This window comes from Hypomesus nipponensis, chromosome 11 (assembly GCF_054491055.1).
Source record: "Hypomesus nipponensis isolate SF chromosome 11, ASM5449105v1, whole genome shotgun sequence".
Lineage (NCBI taxonomy): Eukaryota > Metazoa > Chordata > Actinopteri > Osmeriformes > Osmeridae > Hypomesus > Hypomesus nipponensis.
In genome coordinates, this window is record NC_140371.1 from 12,312,567 (window position 1) to 12,339,323 (window position 26,757).

General features: G+C 40.0%; 1 protein-coding gene across 1 annotated transcript; it reads right to left on the bottom strand.

Moving 5' to 3' along the window:
• Positions 1-5,557: 5,557 nt before the first annotated feature.
• LOC146268143 (cytosolic phospholipase A2 zeta-like) lies at positions 5,558-15,033 on the bottom strand. The gene is made up of 20 exons (XM_084667306.1): positions 14,936-15,033; positions 14,353-14,431; positions 13,966-14,102; positions 13,367-13,501; positions 12,664-12,704; positions 12,537-12,579; positions 12,275-12,320; positions 12,063-12,199; positions 11,804-11,902; positions 11,651-11,685; positions 11,418-11,556; positions 11,109-11,245; positions 8,718-8,940; positions 8,396-8,513; positions 7,856-7,993; positions 7,670-7,777; positions 7,171-7,350; positions 6,816-6,988; positions 6,430-6,616; positions 5,558-6,319 (listed from the first exon to the last, which is right to left on the bottom strand). Exons 1-20 carry the CDS (start codon positions 14,942-14,944, stop codon positions 6,111-6,113), a joined length of 2,373 nt encoding a protein of 790 aa, XP_084523432.1. The 5' UTR covers positions 14,945-15,033; the 3' UTR covers positions 5,558-6,110.
• Between the last annotated feature and the right edge of the window lie 11,724 nt (positions 15,034-26,757).

A 26,757-nucleotide genomic window follows, 5' to 3' on the forward strand; every position in this document is an offset into this window, starting at 1 on the left:
AGATTGATAATGCTTACTAAAATCCCGAACTCAACTGAACTTTTATGAACGTCTATGAAGACATGGACAAACACTTTCTTCATCATGCGTCACAGAGCAAACTGGTAGTACATCATAAAAGTGGCACTAGCAAACCAACTAGACCAATGGACCTATGGTGTGTAGGTAGCTAGGATCGAGTCACGATCAGGAGTCTATCTAGCTTTAAAACGAGTTTGGTGGAAGTTTGTATTTAAATCAGGCTAATAATTAAACCTTGTCTTGAGTTTCATCAGCTAGCAAGCTAGGCACATTCAATCATCAAAAAATGTTTTCCTAATGTAAATTTAGACTTTATCTTTGTTTTCTTTTTAATGCTCTCCACATGTCTATGATGACAAAGGTGCTGTTATCTCTTGAGCTTGTGCAGAGGGTCAAGGTGGAGTTTGTTGAATACAGGTGCACAGATGAAGCCACTGCACACATGTCCCCAATAGACTGAATCACTTTAGAAATTCTTTACTTTTCGAGCCGTTAAATGTTAACCAAATTGTTTGGGTTTCTTTATGCTTTTAAAACATTTATTCATTTGTTTATTATTTATGTGACCTGTAATTACATTTGTACATTTTAAGTTCACAAATAAAAAGATTAATCTCAGTGTTCAGTTTTTGAACACCACAATGCATTGAATAAATACAAATACCGTTAACAAACACTTTGACTCTTCAATAAAAAAAATCCTATTCTGTTACACATACATCATATATCAATCACAAAAAGTTATATTGTAGAGGGGCGCACTCTCCACGAAATACTGTGATTCTGAATTTCCTTATAGTGTCCTCCTTTTTGGTGTTATGGACATGGTCACACTGGTAGTTTACCGTGTCAGACTAGCCCTGAAAGCTCTCTTTCTGAAAGTCAAGATTCACTAAGTGTTTCTGACTGCCACTTCAGCTAATTAAATGACACCATCTTGTCTTGCAGGCTTGAGGGTGCATTGGTTAACTTGGAAATGTATTTTTCATTTTTCTGGGCGACAAATATTGTGCAAAATATTTTTGGGGAATCTATCCAAATTGCAGCACAAAGGAGTTTGCTAAAATATTGGTGGGGACAATTTTGTAATCTTAAAATATTGGTGGGGACTAGTACCTAGCGTCCCGCCCTAAACCTACGCCCATGCTTACAGGCAATGCGAGCATTTCACATATGTGGATGCGAGTTTTCAGGAGTGTGAATGCGTGTGTGAACATTTCACATGTGAAAGTGAATGTGTTTCATATGTGTTTGTGTAAGAACAGTGTGAATCATTTCCTAAATAGACCCTCATAGTAAGACATCTATAATCTATGTCTATGATCCTGAAGACTAGGAATGAACACCTCTACCCTTCACCCTGCCACCAGTTCACATTCTGCACCCATTTCAGACTATACCCTCACCCAAAACTAGGAATTATTATTACAAATGAATATTATTTATCAGAGGTTTAGATATTCTGCTATGGATTGTTCAGACAGAGAGAAAGAGAAGAGGAGGTAAAGACGAAGGGAGGTAGATAACAAGCGTTGAGACAGGGAGGTACAAAGAAAGAAAGGGCATGAGCAATAGACATGCATTATACCTATGAATATGTATCTATGATACATTAATTATATCTTTCTTTCTATATATTCTATATATGTCTATATATCTCCTGTCACAGGCATGTGTAGTTATCTTCTCAAAGTCAGTATACAGGGAGTCCAGCCTACCTCTGGTATTCTCTCCACAGTGGTAATGCTGCACAGCACCGAGACAGGTGCAGTAGAGAGAACATAAAACTTGGTTTGACTTGGTTTCACACATACACAGGTACAGAAAACACATCATTAGAGAATACATTTTTATGATGTGTTATGTCAGCACGAGTGTGTGTGTGTGTGCTCACTCACACACTGTTTGAGGTCTCTCTTACAGTTTTTTTACAGTCGCTAGGACACATTTCTCAATACTTGGGTAACTTTTTCAAAACTCTTAACGCAGTTCTCCTAACCAACTTTCAGCTCGACACAGCAGTTAATTTCACATTCAAAATGCACTAAAACTACCAAATCACTTCATACATGTCTCAAATCAACTAATTCTTCCATAACACTAGTAAAGGTTGACAGCCAACAAACATACTTTGTCACCCACAAAACAATGACCTAAAAATCACTAACAACAGGTAGCAATTATACAATGTTTTCTTATGTAAAACAAGGACACCTCTCTACTGTTTAGAATTCACTGCAATATATGTTACTGGAATGAATCAGACATGATGCAGTATGCTTCAATCTCTTTCAACCTCTTTTTTTTCTCACTAGTAATTCCATAATACAATAATTTGTATACATACAATCCACTGATACAGATACAATAGGAATGCTACTGTAATCTTCTGCATTTGGCCATAGGTTCTCATCCACATCACATCTTATGTCATCTAAGGCGATACACCTAGGGAAGACGCAAAGCATTCATTGCGTCCAGGAGGTACATTTGATCATGTGGATGGTGGTCATACAGTAAACCTTCCACCTCCATGAGGAAAATAATTATTCTATGGGGTTGAGGACTGGAGAGTAAGGTGGGAAGAAAAGTGACACCATTCTGGGATGGGCTGCAAACCACTCGGTGACTGCACGGGAGTGGTGAAATGCCACATTGTCCCATACAAATGTTTCTTCTCTCTGCATCCCTTTCCTTACCTAGCACAACCTTTCTGTAGAGATCATTTTATAGCATTTTATTTTTTGATTCAAAATATATTTCATTACAGTATTACTGTAGAAATTTAGCAAATATCTGTCTCATTCAGTTTTGTATTATGTTATTGTTTTGAACTGAAGTTGAACAGTTTTGAAAACAGTATGTAAGCATGTGTAAATTGGCCTGTAGGTACATACAGTTTTGGCAGTTGTTGTGTCGAAGAGAGAAAAGAATGAATGTAATTTGAAATATGTAGTCATTGAATGCATTTTGTGCCAAAACAATGATAAATGATCCACAGTTTAGCCCACATATACTTCTGTTGTGCTAACTGTGTGAAGAGTTTTGAAAACGTGACTTAAGTATTGGGAAATGTGTCCTAGCGACTGTAAAAAAAACTGTAATGGTGATGAAGGCATTGGCGAGCGCACTGACGGTACTGTATTCATCTCTTCAATGCATGATTAAGGAAAACGCCAAGAGACTCTTATTTGTTGGACTTACATTCCCTGCTAGACTAAGGAGACCCCCAGTATCTTTATTTTCTGTATCCTTATTTTCTTTATGTGTAATGTTTTGTGGTATATATTGTTTCTACCTCAAAGCTGTCAACACTTCTTGACAGATGTACAAACACATTGTGCTTTGATTGTTTGTATCACTATTGTGCAATAAAAAAAAGCCCTCGCGTCTCATTTTTAGTTTGTCTATAGTCTGCATTTATTTTATAGACGGACATATATTTTTAAGTATTTTATTCATTAGCATAATAGTCTACATTTATCTTATAGACACGTTGTAATGGCACTCCAACAACGAAAGGATTGTCATGGTGAAGGAATTGGGAATGGAATTGGAAATCCCAACTTGTGCTGGTGCAAATGATGAAGTCCGCCATCACGTCCATTGACACTTTATTAATAAACACTTTAAAAACATATTTACAAAAAGGACTGTTCCCAAGGGTTATGATTAGTATGATCCGGCTACACACCAGGGGCGTAGCCACGGGTAAGCCTGGGTAGGCACAGGCCTACCTAATTTGTTCTTAGGCCTACCCTGAAACAATATCTCAGAAAGATTATGCACCGGGTGCACATCGCAAAGTATATAAGAAAAAAAATCTGAAAAGATTCCTATCCATATTTTTCTAGACCTACCCAAAAATATTATTCTGGCTAAGCCCCTGCTACACACAGCTGTGGTTGAACGCTGGACCAGGTCGTCAACCGGAAACCAGTCTCCATGACGGCCAACAGTGAGTTTCCAGGTCCCATCCAACGTCTATAAAGCCGAACAATCGATTTTTGGTGTTTCAAAACCCATTGACATTGTATGACTATGTTTAGCTTGTGTTCTGCTCCTCTCTCTTACCAACCGTCTCTGGAGGAGGGGATCCATCTCTGAATTGCTCCTCCCAAGGTTTCTTCCATTTTTTCTCCCATTGAGAGTTTTTCCTTGCCTTCCTTGAGGGTTAAGGTTGGTTGAGGGGCAGTTCTATGGGCGTATGCGAAGCCCTCTGTGACATGCTTGCGTGTAAAAAGGGCTATACAAATATTTGATTTGAAAAACTATGTGGCTTCCCAAAACCTAATTCCAACACCACGCTCACCTGTGATTCCCCCTCTTATAACCCCCGTACATGCACCAATTAACACACATACCCGCAGGTGCGCAAGTGACGTAAGTCAACGACCACACAGACCTAACACACACACACACGCTATACAAGTCTAAATTGTCCAAAACACATTCAGTATTTGATTCATTGTATGATTGCCGTTATACTGTTTACTTAAAATAAAACACCTACAAGAACAGAAAACACCAGTAGGCAGGGCATGGACACGGCAGGACATGGACACGGCAGGGCATGGACACGGCAGGGCATGGACACGGCAGGGCATGGACACGGCAGGGCATGGACAAGGCAGGGCATGGACACGGCCGGGCATGGACAAGGCAGGGCATGGACACGGCAGGGCATGGACAAGGCAGGGCATGGACAAGGCAGGGCATGGACACGGCAGGGAATGGACACGGCAGGCTACAGCAGCCATACACTCTTGGGCCAAGGGGTGGGGGTCTGGCTCAATGTGAGAAATTGTCTCTTGACTTACTGCAACTACCACAAGGTGATGTTTTTGCCAAACTAGCTAGCTTGTAGTGTAGTAAAGTGTCAATCAACAAGTTAGCTGTTACTAATTTGCTCGGCTATGTTACGTTGTTTGTGTGGTCGAATTATAATGAATGCTAAATCATTCTGATACATCCAGTCAGTCTAACTTGATTGCTATGCATCGTTTTGTTTTCTTTAGCTGGCTTCCATCTCGTAAACATACAGAGTTGGCAACAAAGCCTGTGTTCACAAAATAAGTTACTGGGTGGAACCCCGCAATACAAAAATAAAACGATGCATTACAATCTTGGCAAATTAGTCTGACTGGATGCACCTGCATTATTTTGTACTCGTCATAATCCCCTACAAAAATAAAGTGAAGCATTTTCTTTTAAGGTTGTAGCAGGTCCAGGGTTGTGGGGTTTCCACAATAACAAGCTGAACAAAAACCTCGGCGCACACAGTCCACTTGTCACATACACCCTTTTATCAGCAACCCACAACCACTCGAAGCAGGAAGTCCCTAAATGGCTCGGGGGTGGATCCAACGGGCCTTGGGTTTTCAAATACTGATAAAGATTTGCTGTGTGGAAAGTATTGTATTGAAACATCATCATGTCTTTTTAATTGTCAGGCTTATCTTACTTCAATAAGATCAACCGTGGGGAGTAAAAAATTTGAGTCTATGGGTTGAATCAGAGCAAGAATGGTCAAAGTTCAAATGAAATATTTAATAACATTGCAAATTAATGAATTCAATTAGAAGGCAAACATGTTACAAAGGTTAAGGTTTTAAATGTTACCTACTCTTCCACGATTATTGTAAAATCAGAGAAATAAATCAAAAAGATACAGCTGAGGAGAAGTCCTCAGGAGATCAAGAATCCGCAGAACAATGCTTCATAATTCCCTTTATACCCAACTGTTATCTGTAGAACAACCAATTGGACCACATCTTGCCCCTTACTTATCAATTATGGATCAACAATGCGACAGTAAGTTACACAATGAGGTGTGAGACCCATCAAGCAGAGGCTCCATCCAGCAACTCAAGATTTTAGCATATGAAAGGTGGGGGGCACGGTGACACCCATTCTTACAAACTATGTTGAATTAAATTCTTAGCGTAATAACCAAATCCTTATAATATACTATTTTTAAATGTCATGAAACATGCATGGTTCTCCATTCCAATGTTTCTGCAGGAATTATACTACTTTCCTCACCGAACTGAATTTTTTACTGGCTTGTCCTGATCCTAACGGTCTTCTTAATTCACGGGGACTGCCCTGTCTAGGGAACTGCGAAGAGCCTTTAAGATCGCATTCTTGTTGTTGACAACATTGTAGGTGGTGAGATCCACCAGTGACCTGTAGTCCTTCACAGAGTAGGTCAGGTTGGAGGTCTTGTAGGGAGAAGAGTCAGAGCTAACATCAACTTTCCCCGCCTCCATCTCCTCCTCACCTTTCCGTGGTTGACCTGTCAAGTATCATCAAAGTACATACAAATGATGTCTTACTGTTTAAAGACAACAAAGGGCATGACAGCTTTCACAGAATGTAGTCCTGGCATCATCAGAGAGCACTTACCGGGAGCCTTGAACTTTCGATAAGAAACATTGACAAGGGGCATGTGCAGCAGAATGGGAGCCTTTGGGTTCTCTTTGTCTTCAAAGACGTAGAGTTCTCTCACAGGCTCAGCCTGGAGCTTGCTGAAGTCAATGTGGGGGAAGGGTATCTTGTGGTCTTCACAGTAATCATTTGTTATTTTTATAACCTTAGATGAAACAAAATCATCCATCAATATGGACTACTGATTTATAGTAGCAGTGGACAACCAGATCATTCAAGCACTTTCAGATAGGGGTTCATAGCCATAGTCAAATACTACCTCCTACCTAGACTATGCAATAGTCTGATAATTCTGATAATTAACCCTTGCATAATTCAAAAATGGCTGGTCCCTTACTCTTTACCTTTAAAACATCCTGCGGATCCCATGAGTAGCTGAAAGACAGGATGACATCTACACCCCTCTGGGGACGCAACACAGGAGGACAACCAATGTTTATTGCATGGCCAGCATCAACTAGGTGCAGTTTGGAGTCAGCTGGTGTTAGGTTGTTTGGGAAGGCATCAGGGTGGCTGTCTAAACATGGAAGGCCAGAGAGAACAGTGATGTGAGTCATTTTATGTCCCAGATTCTGTTTTAGCCAACCGTAAAATCCCCTTTAACAGAATGTATACTTTTTTTTCATAATCAGAAACAGCAACACACTAAGGTATTTAAACACATTTTCACAGTGTTTATGAAACATTTCAGCAAGTCACCTTTCCAGGCTTTAAAGTTTGAGTTTTTGTTATAATTGTAATGCATGAAGAATCCACGCATAAAGTTGTATATCTCAGTGATGACGGGTCGGCTCTTGAAAAAGCTGGAAATCATGCTGGCAGTGCTGGTGACCGGCGTGAGGAGATATGTGTCCAGGGTAACTGGCTCACTGTCTGCTTCTATGTGGGAGAAGTTTGGGATAAGTTGATGGAGAGCAGATGAAGTAATTGATGCTAACACGGGCTAATCACTCATCACTATCAGGAGTGTAGCTAAGGGGATGCACAACTTGGAACTACTTCTAAACTAAGCAAAATATGTGGATGAAACCATTTCTGTTGCATTATTACATTTAGCAGATGCTATTATCCAAAGCGACTTACAGTGAATGCATTATTGCTATTTTAGTCTATCAGTCTATCTACAGCATGTCATAATGTTGCATTTTTACCCACAAACTTCTATTCAACCACTGTGTTAAGAGGAATAGGTTGTTACCTATGTTGCTCACATTGTCCCCCAGCCATGGGCTCCAGGAAGGTGGCATTCCAGTGAAAGCTGTCCACAGCTGAGTCAGGTTCAGAGAAAAAACACTGCTCCATAGTCCTGTCAACAGACAGACAGAGAAGATGATAAATACTGTGATACACACGTGCAAACATGCATAGATGTACACAAACACACCTATTAGATAGGGGAGACGTGTCTCTGGAAGCTTCTTGATCATGTGACCTAGGTAGAATTCACTGCCAAAATCTTCAGTACGGACAAAAGCCCCATATTTTGGGATCCCCACTTCATATGGCGTGAACTCACACCATTCTGACAGGAAAGGAAGAAATGAAATAGAAAGGTATGAGACACATGTGAAGCATAAATCACATCTAATATACATATGAAATGTGCTGTATCTATATTTCTTAGATACACTAAATGAAGTCAAACCTTTTAACCTTGTAAGACCCCTGGTTGTGAAATTACATCACTTTTCTCTAATTGGTCATTTCTTTTTTTTGTAAGACCACATTCATCCAATGGCATTGCAAGGCAAGACAATAGGACCCATTGGCTATGTGAACGTAATCTTTCAAAAGTATATATTTGCAAATGTGTTTTTTGGAGAGCTAAAAGTGATGTAATTTTAACTGGGTCTTACAAATTTCGAAAGACCCTATAACAAGAGAAAGCCAGAAGCTGCTTTAGCTGAAGAGGAGCTTTAATGACCTGTCTCAGCTGTAGTGCCTTTCCTTCCTTCCTTCATATTGACAGCAGTGTAGATGGGGAGGGGGTTTTGGCCCTTTGACACTGCCCTCTGCTGCTCAGACAGAGTATGGCTGTTTTTCTTTTAACAAACAGTGGAGTAATTAACACACGTCAGGCTGGGAAAACATTTTTAAGGGACGCTTGAACAATGACTTTTGTACATAGTGGGGTCCAGCATAGGTGCACGACAATGACGTTTCTGTGTCCAAGCAATTAAATAACTTTTACCCCTGATTTGCACTGTAACAGAGGGGTGTTGTGTAGTATCGTGAGTGTACTATACCTTCCCATGGGTCAGTTCCTCGATGACCAATCCCCACATGTCTATGAGTGACACTGGGTGTCCCTCCTGCTCTCTCTTTGCAGTTTCAGTGTTGTAGTACTGCAGTTTTTCCAAGGTGAAGGCACTAAGAGCACTCTTTGTGATCTCCTTTTCCAGTTCAGCAATTGCCTTTTCCATGTCACAATGGGACCAATCATCTTGCTCGTTTAATTTGGCCATGGCCCTGTCAAAAAGGAATTTTATGGATGCGTTCATAGTTATGCTTTGTGGTTTGGTAGACTCTTCTGATCAAAATTCCCAAAAGTGCTAATATTTCTGCCATATCACAAGTGCAAAGCGTATTCTCTGCCAGGAACCTTGGGGTTACCATGGATGACGAGCTCTCCCTCACGGCCCACATTGCTGCAGTCTCCCGGTCGTGTAGATTCACCCTCTACAACATCCGGAAGATCAAGACATACCTGTCTGAGCACTCCACCAAGCTGCTAGTCCAAGCACTGGTCCTCCCTAAGTTGGACTACTGCAACTCACTGCTCGCTGGTTTCCCAGCATGTGCAACCCGCCCTCTTCAGAGGATTCAGAACGCAGCGGCCCGCCTGGTCTACAATCTACCCAGACACTCCCATGTTACCCCGCTCCTTATCTTTCTCCACTGGCTACCCATCAACGCCCATATCAGATTCAAGACCCTGGTACTGACTTTCCGAGCAGTGAACGGGACTGCACCCGACTACATCAAGTCTCTCCTGCAGCCTTACACACCCACCGGTCACCTCCAGTCTTCTTCAGACAACCGCCTGGTGGTCCCACCGCTCAAGACCGCCTGGTCCCAACACAAGCTCTTCTCCTGCCTGGCCCCCCAATGGTGGAACCAGCTCCCCACCTCCATCAGGGACACTGACTGTCTCCCTACCTTCAAGAAAAGACTCAAGACGCACTTGTTCCGGGAGTACAACGGCACTTAAGGTACCAGTATGGTACTCCGACTCCGTTACGGATGGGCGGGCCGCCGGATCGGACGTATTAATTAGCATTTCTGTTGCCTTTATGGTTCTCCAAAGGCTGGAGGTGCTGAAAACAATTCACCGCCAGAACAGTAGGTGGAGAAGCGTTTTTTTGTGTATAAATCGTGTATAATCCAATGTGAAAAATGATAAACAAAAAGACTGATATAATTGGAAACAAAAAGATCCATACAAACTGTATGTACAGTCAAAACTAATGTACTACTCTAGGTCACTAAACTGTCAGTCAGTGCACAGACAACAAACTCGCGTTTCTGAATTCACTAGAGTAAAGCATAAACTAGCTCACAATAAACTTTCTCTCCACGAAGTTCTCATCACGGACATCTTTCAAGAAGACGACCTAGAGAAAACGCCTTTCTGTCGAAGTCGTCAGCGTCGTCGTCGATTGTTTATGTACCTCCTCCCGGCTTTCCTGTCGTAGCGGACCAATCACGGCCAAGGGGTATCCGTCGCTGTACAGCACGGCACGACGGATCGACAGGAATTTCAACGGTGCACGGGAGAGCTCTCCGACGGCCCAAGAGACGACGGAGAGGGCGTTCCATCTAGGTGTAGGCCCTTCCCATGTGTCCGTAATCGTGAAGTACGGAGTACCATATAACGCCCTTTAGGAATGCTTGGCTGGACCTGATGTTAGTTTCCTCCAGGATCACAATGACTCTTATTGAGAGACTTGTTGCTCTTGTAGGTTAGTTATAACAAAGTTAACTCTTGAACTCATGTACTTGCTGTGAAATATTTTACTGTTGATTGTTCTTCTACAGGTACAGTCTTGCACTTTTTGGGGTTTGTGTTGTATTAATTTGTAACTTGTATAAATGCATGCTCTTATGGGTCTTCCCTTTGGCACTTGTTTAGTTTTTCACAATGTATGATTCATGTTTTGGCTGCTTGCAATATTCGGGACTACCTCATTGTTATGATCAGTGACCTATGCTCTTTTGTAAAACTCTCTCTTGGAAGTCGCTTTGGATAAAAGCGTCTGCTAAATGCATAAATGTAAAGCCTGTAGAACTTTACACTGTAAATACCCCACCACTGACTGTTAAGTAGTTTTCATGTTAGATTTACCTTAAAATATGTAGCATTTGGGGTAACTGTTTGGCACACACAGAGTTTAGAATTGACTTAGTGTTTTACTTCACTTCACTTTCATATAAATATAAATGACCCTCCATAGAATTAAAGTGGTGAACTCATCTGCTAGTTATGCTAGCATAATCTTCGACACCTCTTCTTTTTTTATCTGGAATGACTGGATTTTAACTCACTTTGCAGTGTTAAAGATAATGTGTTTCAAAACATAGACCGGTAGAACACATTTGTAAGGGACCACTTAAAGAGTGGTTATACTCATACTCACCAGGTAGAACCAGACACTCCAGTAATATAAGTCACAGTGTCCAGAAGGCCAATTCTCTGTAGGCCCCTCAGGCTCCCATACATGCCAGTCATTGCTCTAGTCCCGCCCCCTGAGGCCACAACAGCTATTACAGGTACCTAGGGAGGAAAATAAATGAGCAGCACTTGGGCATTCGTTGGGCCAGAGACGCAGTAGTAGACATAGACTTAAAGAACATCTGACAGACTTTTAACTGCATATTGTTGTCATTGTTACCTAGTGTCTAATTAAAGTTAATGTGACCTCACAGGAAATGTATTTTCAGAGCACCTTTTTAAGTGTACGGGCAGAGTTAAGGTTCAACACTTTCTTTAAGGCCTGATCCACCACCACTCTTCTCTGCTCCAGGAACTTCTTCTCTTGGGGTGAAAGGTTGAAATCCAAACGAACTTGAAAATCTGTCTCTGGGCTGTAAATAATATATTGTGTGTACACATAAGCATACATATTTATCATATATAGAATGGAAAACATTGACACGAATACATGCAATGCACATTTACCGGTCCTCCATTTTCAAATGTAAGTCCAGTTTTTCCTGTGTTGGAAAATATTCAGTATCAATGAAATGAATTGGAATGTAAAAGTCACACTTTTGTTTGGATACTTCTAGGCCCTATACACAACTTTACGTACTTGTATAGTACATACTGTACCTCTCCAAAGGGAACAGACACTTTAACTTGGTCTTTAGCTGGCAATTTCTTAAGCTGAACAGCATTTGCTGAACTGCCACTCGAGCTGTCCAGCTGATTCTGGGGAGAGCAGATCACAAAAAACAGATGAACAACATACATTTAGTAAACTAAATGTAATCCAGATTTTCATCCAGATGTAACATTTCCTGTACAACTAAGTGTAATTCATGTTGTAACTGATGAGTAGCCAGAAGAAAGATGGAAAAAGTAAACTCACTATCATGAGTTCAGTCTCCAGAGCTCTGTTCACATAGAACCGCAAGGTTTTTGCAAGCTCTGTAATTTGTTCTGAACTGGCCATCTTTTGATCTTCATTATATGCTCCTGTTAGTCTCAAAACCATGTCCGGTTTCACTGTAAAAACACAAGACGTCACCATGAACAACTAACTGATTGACAGACATTTTGGAAATATGACCCTCTACTCACAGTTGTTGTTGATCAAACTAACATCCACAGCACAAAACGGAGCAGCCTAGGATACAACATTTAGCAAATTATTGATAAATAAACTACAGCAGCGATCAGCTCTTGGATTAAGATGTACAAAAGAAAATACAAACAAAAAACTAACATGGGTCTATTGATTACAGTGATAAAATGTTTTAAAACATAATATAAAATGTGGTACTGTTAACATAGTAAAATACAGTGTCACAAACTGATCAGGTCATTAGCATGCCACACTTACCATTAGGATTCCGTTTGAAATATATTTACAAGGAGGATCATCACTGCACAAAAAAAAAGAAATATCTTGTGATGGATTTATGCATGAATCTTGCCGTATTGCATCATTTAGTCAGTATGTCACATACCACTCAAGCAGCTGAAATTCCATCCACAGTTGATCATTCATCTGAAAAAAATAGAGCATCCAACCCAGACTAAGAATACAGTACATCCAATGATTGTATGGCAACGACAGTACGAGCGTTCTGATTGGCTAATGGGTAGTCATGCCAGCCGTGTATTGGCCTCATCGCTGGTCTTGGGTCTGATTCGGATTATTATTGCACTGCTCTGACGTCATCTTCAAAATGAGTGATATTGAGGAGTCAGCTGAGTTTTACTATTCAGACGATACTGAAGACATCAACGATGACAAACAAATTGTTAACTTTCTAAAAGAGTCGTTATTTGTGTTGGAATTAAAGCCATTTAATTCATTTTCAATTTCTAATTAAGTTTATTTGAGTGAAATACAGTGTGTGAGAATGCAAACTTTAATTCCATAAAATGAGGTAATATGCTACTAAATACTTCCAAGGTCTAGAACAGAGGGCTTCAACCCTGGTCCTCAGGGACCCCCTGTCCTGCACGTTTTAGATGTTTCCCTGCTCCAACACACCTGATTCAAATCAATGGGTCGTTATCTAGTTATGCAGAAGCCTGTTAACGACCATTCATTTGAATCAGGTGTGTTGGAGCAGGGAAACATGTAGGGCAGGGGGTCCCTGAGGACCAGGGTTGAAGAACTGGTCTAGAATATTCCTGAAAGTTTCAGAAAGGCTTATTCACCTGTGAGTCTCTGTTGAAGACTTTAGTCTCCTTCACTCTGGGTACGAGGTTGTTGATGTCAAACAACACAACTGAACACAAGTCATCACCATCTATGAAAGTGTCCTCATCATACAGTCTAATCTCCAGGATGTTCTGAAAACAAAAATAACTATTTATGTTATTCTTTCCATACTTTTTAAAATCAATTTCCAAATAATAATCTGATAGGCCTAATTTACAAAAACTAGCCTAACTAGTAAAACGTAATGTCAAGCAATTTCCATCCATCCATCGTCAACCGCTTATCCGGAGTTGGGTCGCGGGAGGAGCAGCTCCAGCAATTTACATTAAATGTGTCACATGTGCTTGAGCAAATATACTCAGTGGCCTCCTTTTCCAGGCATAACATCACATTACAGAATAACTTGTAACAGGTTTTTGATACCAACTGGCCTTCAAATGGTGTTAAATACCATGTACCATGTGAGTTTGAATGATCCGTTATGGTAAGATAACGTTACTGATCTTTCTTTTGTTGACTGTGTCTGATCAGATGTTGTATGATCATAGACTCATGCTCTGACTGCTGCTTGACCAAAAAGGATAACATGATTTACCTTTACACAAGTCTGGACCCTAAAGTCGAAAGTTTCATTCCACTCCGGGGTGCTGCTATTGTCTACAGTCTTGGTACGGTGAATATTCGAGGAGGCCGTGGGCAGATGTAAAGTGACATAGCAGTCGGACTCTGACCCTATACATAAACAAAAGAGAAGCCATTATGGATTGATATATGGAGATAGTAGCAGCAAAGAACAAGGATAAAAACAGATTTCTTCACTTACAAAAAGCATGTTATTCATCTATAAACAATCCTAAAGAGTCAATTCCCATGCCCATAATCATCCAGTCTGTTAAGAATTCCCCCAAAATTTAGTTTGACGATAATAATATTCCTTTATTTAGTTTGCTTAAACATTTGTGAATGTTTGGAGGACACTCACAATAATCACGGGAATAGCTGGTCTTTGCTCTAAGAACAGTAACCTTCAAATTTGAGTAGGACTCTGTAGGACTCTCTTTCTGTTGAGGCAAAAGAAGGTTACAGAATATTTAAGAATACCCTTAAACATCCAGTAATATATGTAAATAGTGTGTATCACACTTTGTCAATAATGATCATTTGCAAGTGATTTTTCACAACATTGAAACAAGTTTAAAAGATACGAATATAAATGCAACATTGAAATAAGTTTGGTAGATAGTAGTTCAAATGCAACCGCAGGCAAACTCATCAATTAAGCCAAAACGTTCACTCACAAAACCAAGCCTCTGGCACAAATACTACCGCAAGAACACAATTTCTTCTCCACTGATAGCTCTTTTATTCTTAATATAAATGTATATAGGCTAGTAATTTCCGAGTGTTATTTGTAGCTAGTATCTCAGCATTGTCAGCAGAAAAAGTCAAATAATTCTTCGTATTGTCAATTATGCTACATATGATGCCCCTTAGAAACAACATTCTTCTGTTCCTTGTATTACTAAAACAGCGTATTCTGTCTGACTGTCTTATGAAGAACCTACGTTTTGCATGATTCCTCCTTTTCAGTCACCAATGTCTTGCAGATCTATCAGTTCGGGCAGAGACCTGTAGGTTATATCTTTCTTACTGGGTAAAGGTGTGGTCAATATGTTTAAAAGGGGCGTTTCCTAAATATTTCAGCTGTGAGAGACGGATTGGTTTAGCCTGACGTTGTCATGCTCATAGGACTGTAATGGAAATGAGCATGTAATTAGTGGTTGCAAGTGTGGCTGATCTTAACTCTCTGGCATAAATGCTCACGATGCGATGGCCCGGATCAAACAAGTGTGCACCGGATACAATGTGGGATGAAATCGCGATGCATCGTTTCTAACATCTTTGCATCGGTATAATCCGATGTATTTATATAGAATTATGTGTATGCAAACACCTTTAGTATTAAGAAATTTGACCAATGATTTGTGACCAATAATTTTATATTTAGATAGTTTCTTAAGCACGCTCTTATCTCCACGCTGTCACTGGCCGATTCTCATAAAGTCTCTCCGCAAAGTTTCGTGCGAGTTGAAGGCGTGTTCGGGCAGGTGTTAGCGGAGGAAGAGTTGCACGTTCCTACAAATTGCAATAAACCCAAGGTTTTGGCAACACTTCGGATTTCAAAAGAAAGATGGGCAATTTGACAAGACCCATGCAATTGGCAAGATATGTCGTACTGCTATAAAGTACACAGGCAGCGCACGGCTAATTTAGGTAGTCACCTGAAGAGGTTACATGGTATTTGTGTGGAGACGTCTGCCTCCCCCTCGGATTCAGCTATGGCTAAAGTCAGTGGCTTGTTCTCCGAGAAAGAAATCCCTGTTGTGTACGACAAAGACGAGAGATAGCTGAGTCATTGAAAAAAACCTTTAAGTAGGACGTATGAGTTCAATTTAGTGTGTGGTGTTATGACAGTGTTTACAGCAGCTTGTGACTGCCAGTAATAGTTTTCCCATTTTTACATTCAGAGAACACATACCACAGGAAAGAACGACTGGTTTAAGTCAAGGTCTAGGACTGATGTTATTTTATCTATTGTCAGAGACTTTGTTTAATATGTGAAATAAAACTTTCACTTGTTTAGTTAATTGATGATTTGCAGTCTGTCAAATAAATAAATCATAATGTAGCCGACCATATTAAATTCCATAGCATCATATTCCCTTTGCATCGCATCTCATTGAATCGTATTGCGTCGAATCGCACTGCATCGCAATAGGGGTGAATCGTATCGTATCACATTCGTGGTTGCTTTTATGTATCTTTAATGTATCGGATCGTTGGCCGTGCATCGAGATGTGTATCGCATCGTCCTCAGTGATGGAGATGCACATCCCTACTGTTTAAAGGTGACATGACATAAAAACTTCATTTTATGAGGTTATTTAACATTAATATGAGTTCCCCTAGCCTGCCTTTGGTCCCCCAGTGGCTAGAATTTTCGATAAGTGTAAACCAAGCCCTGCGTGTTCTTCTCCGCCTTTGACAAAATGAAGGCTCAATTGCGCTGTTTGAAAATCTCCCCCTAGTGACGTAGATAGGGGGAAAGTTACCTCCCCTCTCTCTGCTTTGCCCGACCAGATCATCTAGCCCGCCCATGAGAAACTGAGCTACCACCGTGCAAGGGCGAGTGCGATATCGGTTTTTCCTGGAGAGACATCATGGCGAGCAAACAAACGAAGCTTAACAGTTGCTCAGTGCTTGGATATACAAATGCAAGCACACATCTTTTTTTCTGTTCCTTCATCTGAGCCTCTGCACAACCCATATCTTAATTGTATTTTCGCTGGAAATGCGCCGACACAACTTCCCAAAGTGTATGTCTGCTCCAAACATTTCCTCAACTTGAGCCAACTCAAAGCTGGCCTTGCTGAAATTAAATTCTGGATCATTACTAAATCTCTGTGGTCAAGCTACAAACCTTGGACATGTAAGTTAACTAACGCTAAATCATTTTGTTGCTTTACGGTATATGGTTACCTAGCTTGCTACCCTTAGAATGTGTCTGTAACATTAGCTCTGCAGCTAACAACTGAGTTACTGTTGCTAACGTAAAGATAAATGGCATCAAGTGTGTGTGTGAAAACAAACGCTGTAACGCAAGTGTTGTACACTTCTTTGTTATTTGGATATCCGTTCTGCTGTTGGTGTTATGGCTCGCGATATCCGCCTTTCTCCACATTTAAATGACTGAGTGTGCACCTCTGCAAACCAGGGTGATCAGATGAGAATGGCTAAATTCGAGGCATTTTACAGCAACGGGGGCAACGAGCCATTGCGATACATCCTGTAAACATTAGCGCATGTTGCCGCCCCTCTCTTCCTCATTAGCATTAAAAGCTACAGACACAGAAACAGCGCGTTCTGAGGAAAGCTGATTGTGGGACCACTTGTAGTGGCTATATTTCTGCACCATGGCTGAATTTCGGGAAAGAGACTTCAGATACAGTATTAGGGGACAACTAAGGCCTATATAAAAGCATCCAAAAACAGCATGTCATGTCACCTTTAAGGAGAGCCTTGCCACTCCCACTAAGCCCCATTGTAACCAATTTGGCTGCAGTTTCACCAGAGTTCCACTGGGGGTGATCGCGAGCGAGTGCAAGTTGAATGGCAGTCTATGTAGCTAAACGGCTAAATTTGTCTCTTTCGCCAGATTGTCGTTGAGAAATCTCCGATTTGATTGTAGAAAATTGACCAATGATTTGTGACGAATAATTTTATATTTAGATAGTTTCCTAAGCACGCTCTTATCTCCACTGCTGTCACTGGCCGATTCTCATGAAGTCTCTCCGCAAAGTTTCGTGCGAGTTGAAGGCCTGTTCGGGCAGGTGTTGCCGGAGGAAGAGTTACACGTTCCTACAAAACCCAAGGTTTTGGCAACACTTTGGATTTCAAAAGAAAGATGGGCAATTTGACAAGACCCATGCAATTGGCAAGATATGTCGTACTGCTATAAAGTACACAGGCAGCGCACGGCTAATTTAGGTAGTCACCTGAAGAGGTTACATGGTATTTGTGTGGAGACGTCTGCCTCCCCCTCGGATTCAGCTATGGCTACAGTCAGTGGCTTGCTCCAGCGGTACCCCTAGCAAGAAAGAGCTAGAAATTGCACTCTCCAAAAAAAGATACCGTGATAATGTCACTGTAATGCTGAACAACAAAATGTTTTATTATCATAAACCTCACCTGAAGCCCTGATGCTGTTTCCTCAGCGTGCTCTACATCTGGAGTGTTTTCATGCTGTCTTTCCTGCATACAAATCATATCATATCCAGACCCGACTTCCCGACCATGTTTTTGTTGTGGGCGAGGCTAAATTGGGCTGGAAGCCAGGCTAGGCTTGACGGACACTATTCACATTTTTAGTAGGGATGGGAAGATTCACCGATTCTCATCGGTGCATCGGCATAGATGCTCACGATGCGATGGCCTGGATCGAAAAGTGTGCACCGGATACAATGTGGGATGAAATCGCGATGCATCGTTTCTAACATCTTTGCATAGGTAATCCGATGTATTTATTTAGAATTATCAATTTGTAACTTTTTGGTCCACAAGAGGCAAGTGTTGCTGCAGAAATTGGCAAAAAACGCTTGTTGATTTTATTGACGAATGTAGTTGTGAAGTTGTTGCACATCTGTGTTTAAGACTGCAATAAACTAAGAATTCCCTTAAATTCTTGAGATTTCACACTTTATTTTATTAGTAATCCCTTGATATGACAATGTTGTGGGTGAATTGGCTTCAAACCAGGTTAGTCTAACCCTAATCTGACTCGTTTTATATGGTCTGACCTAAGATCTGTTTTAACTACAAAGTAATAACTATAAAAAGTTAAATAATTTGACTATCCAAAGTATTTAAACAATGAAAGGCTCTTAAGACAATATTATTGTGGTGGTTTAAAAACCCTTTGGGGGGTTTTGTTTACAATATTTCTTCTCCTGAACTTATGTGGGTGAACTTTAATAGCTGTTTTGTACTCACTCTAGGCCACTGGTGAATCTTGGTTCCCACTTTTGGGGGGGCTAAGCCCCTAGATAAAACCTATACTTTTTCCTGTGACCCAGGAAAACTAGGGGGGTCTGGGGGCATGTTTCCCCAGAATACATTTTTGAAAATAACCTTTTAAATAGTGTCCTCTAGAAAGTTTCATGAAGATAAATTAACACATTTAAATTTAAAATATGAAGGGGGTGGGGGGGGGCTAATGAAACTTTTGGGGGGGCTCAAGCCCCCCTAAAATAGGGATAGATACGCCCATGCTATAGGCTACATTTGAGACCCATCAAGCAATAGATAATACTGCCTTCACCTCACCATTATTATTCAATATCAGTAGTATTTCTTATGTTATCAGAAATCAGAGCAATCCAGTTATTTTACATAATCTTATATGATGTATAATCATATAAGATGATTTTACATAGTCTACTCAATGATTGTAGTCTACATAAAATTAAACAATACCACTGGAAATATGAAGAATTATAACACTTCGGTGAAATGTGAGGTATGTAAATTTGCTTTCTAAATATTTTAGAAGTAGGAAAAGTTTGCTTTGGCACCATCTGGTGCTTTTGTACAGCCTTTAGCACATGGCTGGCTGGTTTGGGAATAGGGGTGGGGGTCTCAGGCACATTCATTGACAGCTCGCTGTACAAAAGAACGCCTGAAACACTCAATCTTGCACCTGGGGGATGAGCCTGTAGCTGAAGTTGCTCTCCATCAGCCTCTGCTCATCATAGAGAAGATCAGAGGCTCAGGATGGTCTCTCAATTTTGTCCTGCCTCCTGACTGCCCAGTTGGTTGGGCAGTTGGTTGGGCAACAACAATTGGTTGGAAGGTTACACAATCTGATTTTAACATCTTATTGTTGATATTTAAATCTTTGTGTCAAATAAAGATGACCTTAGACTGGGAATTCAATTCAAACTGTAAACTATTTACGACTTTAAATGCCTACAAAACCATCTAAGTATATGTCCTATCAACCCCAAACCTTCCCTTCACACTGGATTTATTTATATATAGGCCTTAGTCCACACTTTATATTTGACTAGATTTTGTACTTCTATATGCAAATGTCAGTTGATGCTTCAAATATCTTCTTTATTGTACATGCTAATTGCCTAAGTAGTCTAGCCTGTTTGCTTCTTGAATGGGAGGAGAACAGAACAGAGTTCTTGGAACATAGCCTACATGAGATGAGGTCAGCTGTAGTTTGTTCATCCAATGAATTATTCAAAATGTCGAAGTGACAACTGAAATATTGGAATTATGCTTTCATGATAGGCTTTAGTATGTAGGACTACGTAACAACGTCAAAAACCTCAAAATTAGTTTTTAATCACCCAAATACTTACTTTACAGGATCTTTAACTGATAACAATTTTATGTTGGCAATTGCACATTTTTGCCAAACATTATGTCGATAATTTTTACACCTAGCTTAGCCTACTCGTCATTGCTGTCATCAAAGACAGTCTAATTTATGAAAAACTTGGGTAATTGCTTAGGCTAGAGGGCGGATAAGCATGCCAGCTTGTAGAAAGTTACGTTTTTTGAAGTGCAGTGTCAAAAGTTGTTCTTGGCAAATTTAACACCAACTGTGTGATTTTGAGTGAAGTATGTTCTTAAGACCTGGTTTACAGTTTTAAACAATTGTTAACACACGTTTCTCAAAACAATAACGTCTTTCTCAAAACTGCACACACAAAACTGAAAACCTCACACACCTGACACTCCCTTTGCAAGAGGACTCTTTGCCATCAAATATCTCACCTGTTCACAAAATGGAACTTGTGTTCTCATTTGGTACACACAGCCATATTTTCAAATGACACACACATACCATTCATAACAGTACACACAAAAAGCATTTGCTGCACACTACCAAGCATTCACAGCACACAGTAGTGCAAAATTGAAAACACAATTCTCAAAATGGAACACACCATATGAATGAATGACTCTGGAAAATGAGTCATTTCAACTTTTGTAAGATGTCTCAGTGTAGGCCACAGCACACATATAACAGCACACATATGCAGGAAAAGTTTTATTTTGTTGAACAGTACAGTACAGTCAGCGGGCCTGCTCAACCCATTGCAGCACACAAAGTGATGTTCCCACCACGCTCAGCGTGGACCTCAAATGGTGCGCTGGCCAATGACATTTCTTCCCCGGCGCCTCCTCTTCACCAGGTTGAATCCAACCTCATCAATGAATATGTATTCATATAGATCATTACCTGTGTCATGATCCTGGATCTGCTGGAACAGACAGCATGATAATGCCAGTTACTGTATAGTATGGACATAGATGGATCATCACAGTGGGGTACAGTGAGACACATTACAGGTGCAATACATGCATGTGTCAGTGCTGAATGTATGGGACTCTTGCCGTAACTCCTTGATGTGTTCCGGTCGAATAGGACCCTGTACACTTGTTTCGTCCGCATGGCATTCCTGCGGAGAACACGGTACAGTGTAGAAAGGGTAACGGTCTGGATGTTTCTGAATGTGGCATGGTTGTGGTTCTCTTTCAGTCCTGCAAAATACAAATACAGAGAGCACATTGTATTCTATTGATATGCAATATTTCACAAGGCAAATATAATTCATACCTGTTCTCCATTCTAAAGTTTCTAATGATGGCAGCAACTGTGAAGCGGCTGAGATTTGGTTGGACCCTCTGGCCAGCCTTCCTCATGCTCAAACCATAGTTGAGCACATGGTCAACCACAGTGGCTCGAATCTCATTAGAGATCACAGTTCTCCTTCTTTCTCCTCCACCTCCTTCTGCTTCTCCTCTTCCTCCTCCTCCTCCTTGTCATCCTCTTCCTTGTCCTCTTCCTTGTCCTCTTCCTTGTCCTCTTCCTTGTTCTCTTCCTAGTCTTTCTGTTACCCCTCTCCTTCTCTGGTTGTTGATATGTTCTAAGTTCTCCTTTGTTCACCAAATAAAACAGAGGCTCAAGGCCCTTTTTATGCTGCAGTCCTGATCGAAATTGCTCACCAGACCTGTGTGTTTAGAGATTTGAATAGTTGTGTGTTGTAGGTTGATGCTTTGAGACTTGTGTGTGCAACAACTGAACATTGTGTGTAGTGTTTTGACAACAAGGTGATGTGTAATTGACATCAGAGTGTAAACAAGGAAAGTCAGAGTCTAATGCAGATAAGTGAGTGTAAAGTAGTGATAAATTGGGTCGAGCAATTGGTACATGATGTTAAGGTTGTGAAAATTGTGCCAAAGTTTTGCTTTTTGTGTGTTAACAATTGTGAAAAACTGTAATGAGTTCAGTAAATCTTATTTAAGTCACCCTCCCAAGCTAACTAATGGAAGGTGTTTATGGACAGGTCGACCATTAATTTGGGTTAAGCGGCCATGACGCATGCAGGCTTTATCTGTTGAATCATGTGGATAGCCTATCCTACAACGCTTCTCAATGTATGTTTATATATTTTTCCTTTATTCTCTCGTCACACATGCCATGTTAAGATCCACTGTCCAAAATCCAACATGCCAGGCTAAAATGCAACCCTTGCAAGTCGCTTGTGGCTTGTTCTTAAAGTTGCGTTTATTGCCGAAATTCAATCACGATAAAAACGAATAACAGTTGTGTACCATTTAACAAAAATAGCCAATATATGATTCCAAGTTAAACGTATTAAGGAGACCATCCAGTGACCACATGGTTTAGCTGTGAATGTTCAACTTCAAATAAATCGCATGAATAAAGTTTGGTAAGGCCGATTGACCTTCAATTGTTCAAAAAATGTTGACTGTAAGTTTAGCATAAATGTGACGTAGGCCTACATGACATCAAAATATACTTTCGAAGATTCACTCTACACCTTGAAAACATGATAGACTGGTATTTCAGTTTGAGGCAATTAAAAATGGAAGAAAGTCTCGGTGTGTTTTGGGCGGGGTCTGAGTTTGAGAAAAGACACATTAATAGAAACCCCACTTTTTCACGTGACTCACAAAGACCCTGGGAAGCTGTTTAACATCATTAGTTAAACAATTAAAACGTGTTATTTAAATTAATGAGCCATTTGGTTGGCTTGACAATTAAGCTACGACACGTAGACTATCTCTGCACGATTTACTAAGGCATGAGAAATGTGGAGGTCACAATAAACTGGAGATGATTAGCAAAACATATCAACACTAAACAACTCGAATGTTCGGTCAGAGTGGACATTTAATATCCATAAATGTTAAGGAAACGTAGGCTACGCCATGAACTAGGTTACATTGATAAATATTTAGGAAATGTAATTTCAAATAGCCTAGGCCTACATCGAATGACAAAGGCTATAGTAACTTAAAGTGTAGTTTAAGACGAGTCACATGCCTTTTGTCGATCCGGATAAAAATCAAAATCCAGTAGCTTGATGTAACGCCGCTATTTTGGGCTATAGGTTATCAGTACCGTATGTGAAAAGCCACGAGCCTAGGCCGTATAGGCATGTTACCCCATTTGTGTAAAATCTAAAATGTGTTGCTGTTTTTCAAGATATATATATATAGCCAGTAGGCCCACTGAAGATGGCTGGTGATGATATTGTCTTGTCCTCACCTATTGATATACAATACTTAGGGAAGGTCTATCAATGTATTTGAACATTGTAATATTGACCTGGCTACTGAAAATGTGTAGGCTGTAAACTCAATGCAAAGGCTGTTAGTGAGACCAATACTCTTCTTAGGGGGGAAAAGTTTAGGTAGTTTTCAGACAATGTCCAGATGGTGGCGGCAGAAACAAGCAATTGGCTCGTTGAAAGTCAACCTTGGTATGACCTAATAATCCTGTCTACCCTTCGAAAATATGCATGTATGCTTTTCGATCAATATTTATGATTACATCCCCCCCCTCCACACACACACACACACACACACACACACACACACACACACACACACACACACACACACAGACTGTTATGTGTGTGTATGTGTGTGTGTGTGGAGGGGGTATTCTGCTTTGTTCCTATTAGCTAGGCCTACCTTCACAGTTACGAAACATTGGTTTTTACATGTTGCGTAAACGTCGTAAAGTCACAGGGTTACATTTTGTATGAGCCTAGAACAACATCATATACCCTATAAGTCAGTTGACCTAAACAAATAAGATAGATATGGGACTCCAAGATAAGATTTTGTTCTGGCGACGCAGACATGATTTATGTCACTGACATCCGTGCATTCCATCATAATCTGAATTCAAACCAATGAATTCACTTGACTCCATGACGTAGCCGATGCCGTTGCTCTCCTGTTGACCTTCTGTCCTGGAGCAAACTGCCCTTTGAGTGAACCCTGGAGGCTTGAGCTAATACGAGCCTTACAGTCCGCTTTTTATCCAGTGCAGTTTTAAGACTGTGCATAGTGTGAATAGTGTACGCCATGGTATTAAATTGCAACCATTAGTTGCGGTAGCCCTATAGTTTGAGTAAACCTTTTACTACACAATGGCCCTTACATGTCGAAATGGTAAGGCGTTAGTTTTTTGTTAGCCCTATTCCAGTTTATGCACGACTTCATCTACAGTATCCTGTGGAATGGATAATACTTATTAATCCTCCAATTATTTGTTCTTTAAGCTAAAATAATGTTGTAATATGTTACAAAGATATTGGTGCAGGACTTTCAAAGTAGGCCTACTCACTAGATATCAGTATATTTGATTCGCCTAAACAGAGGCCTAGGCCACTGGCTATTTTCATTCAGCCTATAGCCCTTGGAGGATTGACGACGAGTAATTGTACATTAGGCTTGTCAATGGAAAATAGGAGTCAATGAAACAAACGGCACATCTCTGAATTATGTTTAGGCCAATTTGTGAACTATTTTATAATCCGTGCATTGCAAATTGTTCTAAAAAAAAAAGAGCCCTATAGGCTGTGTTTTGAATAAATAAATACATCTCAGTGATTTCAGCTGACAGTTGATTTCCGTTATGCGATAAACAAAATAACAATTTGGCAACATGACTGATCTTAATTCAGAAAACTACACTGTCATGCTGAATTTATAATCTCACTTCTGCACGTATTGACCATGTGTCGGATTGAACGCTGGCTGTCTGCCACCCACCCTGCAAGATGGTTATATACTAAACATGTGATGAATACGTTTAGGGCTACCTTTTTTGAAGATGAATAGAATTAAAGTATATTCGATAGACACTGTTGAGGAGAACTACATGGCACAACCATTGTTTTTAAAATAAACCCTGGAAGCCTTTGTAACCAAATTCTCTCTTGCAATTAGCCAAATATTTTTATCACCTCTACACAAATCTGTTACTAAATATGCTTGAATATCACCCAAACAATTCAAGTCACACTACAAACAGGGTCAAAAGTTAAATTGTGGCACCCATAATACCCCAATTGATTAAGGTCACAAAACTCTGTGGATTAGCCTACTATATTTTTTTAAGGAAAGAGTAAGTGCAGTATATAATAACCACTAGCAATTCATTTAGCTTATTTGTGATGTAGGAATGAATTACAACGGGTTTTTTTAAATGAAGTTTTTTTCAATTCATTTGACCGTGCAGCATGAGATTTCCTCTGACCTCTTGTTGTTGTGTGGGAACTGTTGACATGTGAAGCCTATATTTCAATGTGAATGTAGACGGAGGACTAACCCCAGCCGACGATCACTGAATAGTCGGTTTACTTATATTTTGACAAGTCGCTTTGAATACAAGCGTGACAGAACTGTTTAATACAAAAATACAATTTCAACGAGTAAAAATGTTTTGAAAAAAAGCTATTAAATAGGATTTCTTTTGTTGTCTACATTTGTTGACACATCCTTTAGGCCCAGGTTCTGCTCGAACAACTAGCCTACATTATTTCATATTAATAAATAATCCACAAATACCATAATCCACAAATGTGTAGGCCTACAACTAGCCTATAATAATCATCATACGTATTGATAAAGCACGGGGATTATATAACATATAATATAACATATTTGAACAGAACGGCATACAAAAAGGCAAATTCGAATTAAGTAAAAGGCAGTTGTTGATATCTTTAAAAGTATGCCGATAGAAAAAATAGATCAGAAATCATCCATGTTGATTTTCAAAGGTTTATTGAAATTTGTCAAATTAAGCACGAGCTATGCAGACAGAAAGGTAGGCTATATTATGGACCATATTGCTCCAAATTTAACTGCTGCAGGCCAATTATAAACTCCACAGAGGCCTGCTTTAGTAGAGTTTGCTTAATCCAAATCAGTCATGCCATACGATTAGACCTAACAGATTTCGCATAAGGAAATTCAAGCACGTCATTCAGTAGCCTATTTCAGGGCAAAAGGGGATAAAATTAAAATATTTTCAAGCCCAGATTTTCGCAGCACAGCTAACTAACAATAGGCTATGAATTATAAAAATGTTAGTAAAATTAGTCTACTAATGACGACAACAATAATAATATACAGATAATATTCCTACGTCTACTCGGCCCACCACAACAAAAGTTGGCAATCAGGCAGACTACAACAATTATAAAAAAGATTAGATAGGCCCATATAATTACTGTGACCAACTTCTATTTATTAATTTAGTGCAGCTAAAACTGCTGTCTTCCAGTCTGCAAAATTACAATGTTTGAATTTTCTGTCTTTTACGGAAACGGTTTCCTGTCGGTAGGTGATGAAGTAGACCATCTTAGTATAAAAAACATTTATAATTATGTAATTAATAACTAGTCACAAAAAAGCAACCTTATGGCTACACTGTAACGTTTGAGGTCTTCTGTTGTGATGTCACCTTTAAGTTGCTAAGCAA

Coding starts and splice junctions, on each gene's coding strand:
- LOC146268143 (XM_084667306.1), bottom strand. Junction 11,246..11,417: donor CTGCCCGTACACTTAAAAAG/GTGCTCTGAAAA, acceptor TTTCCTCCCTAG/GTACCTGTAATAGCTGTTGT. Junction 7,778..7,855: donor ACGTCTCCCCTATCTAATAG/GTGTGTTTGTGT, acceptor GTCTGTTGACAG/GACTATGGAGCAGTGTTTTT.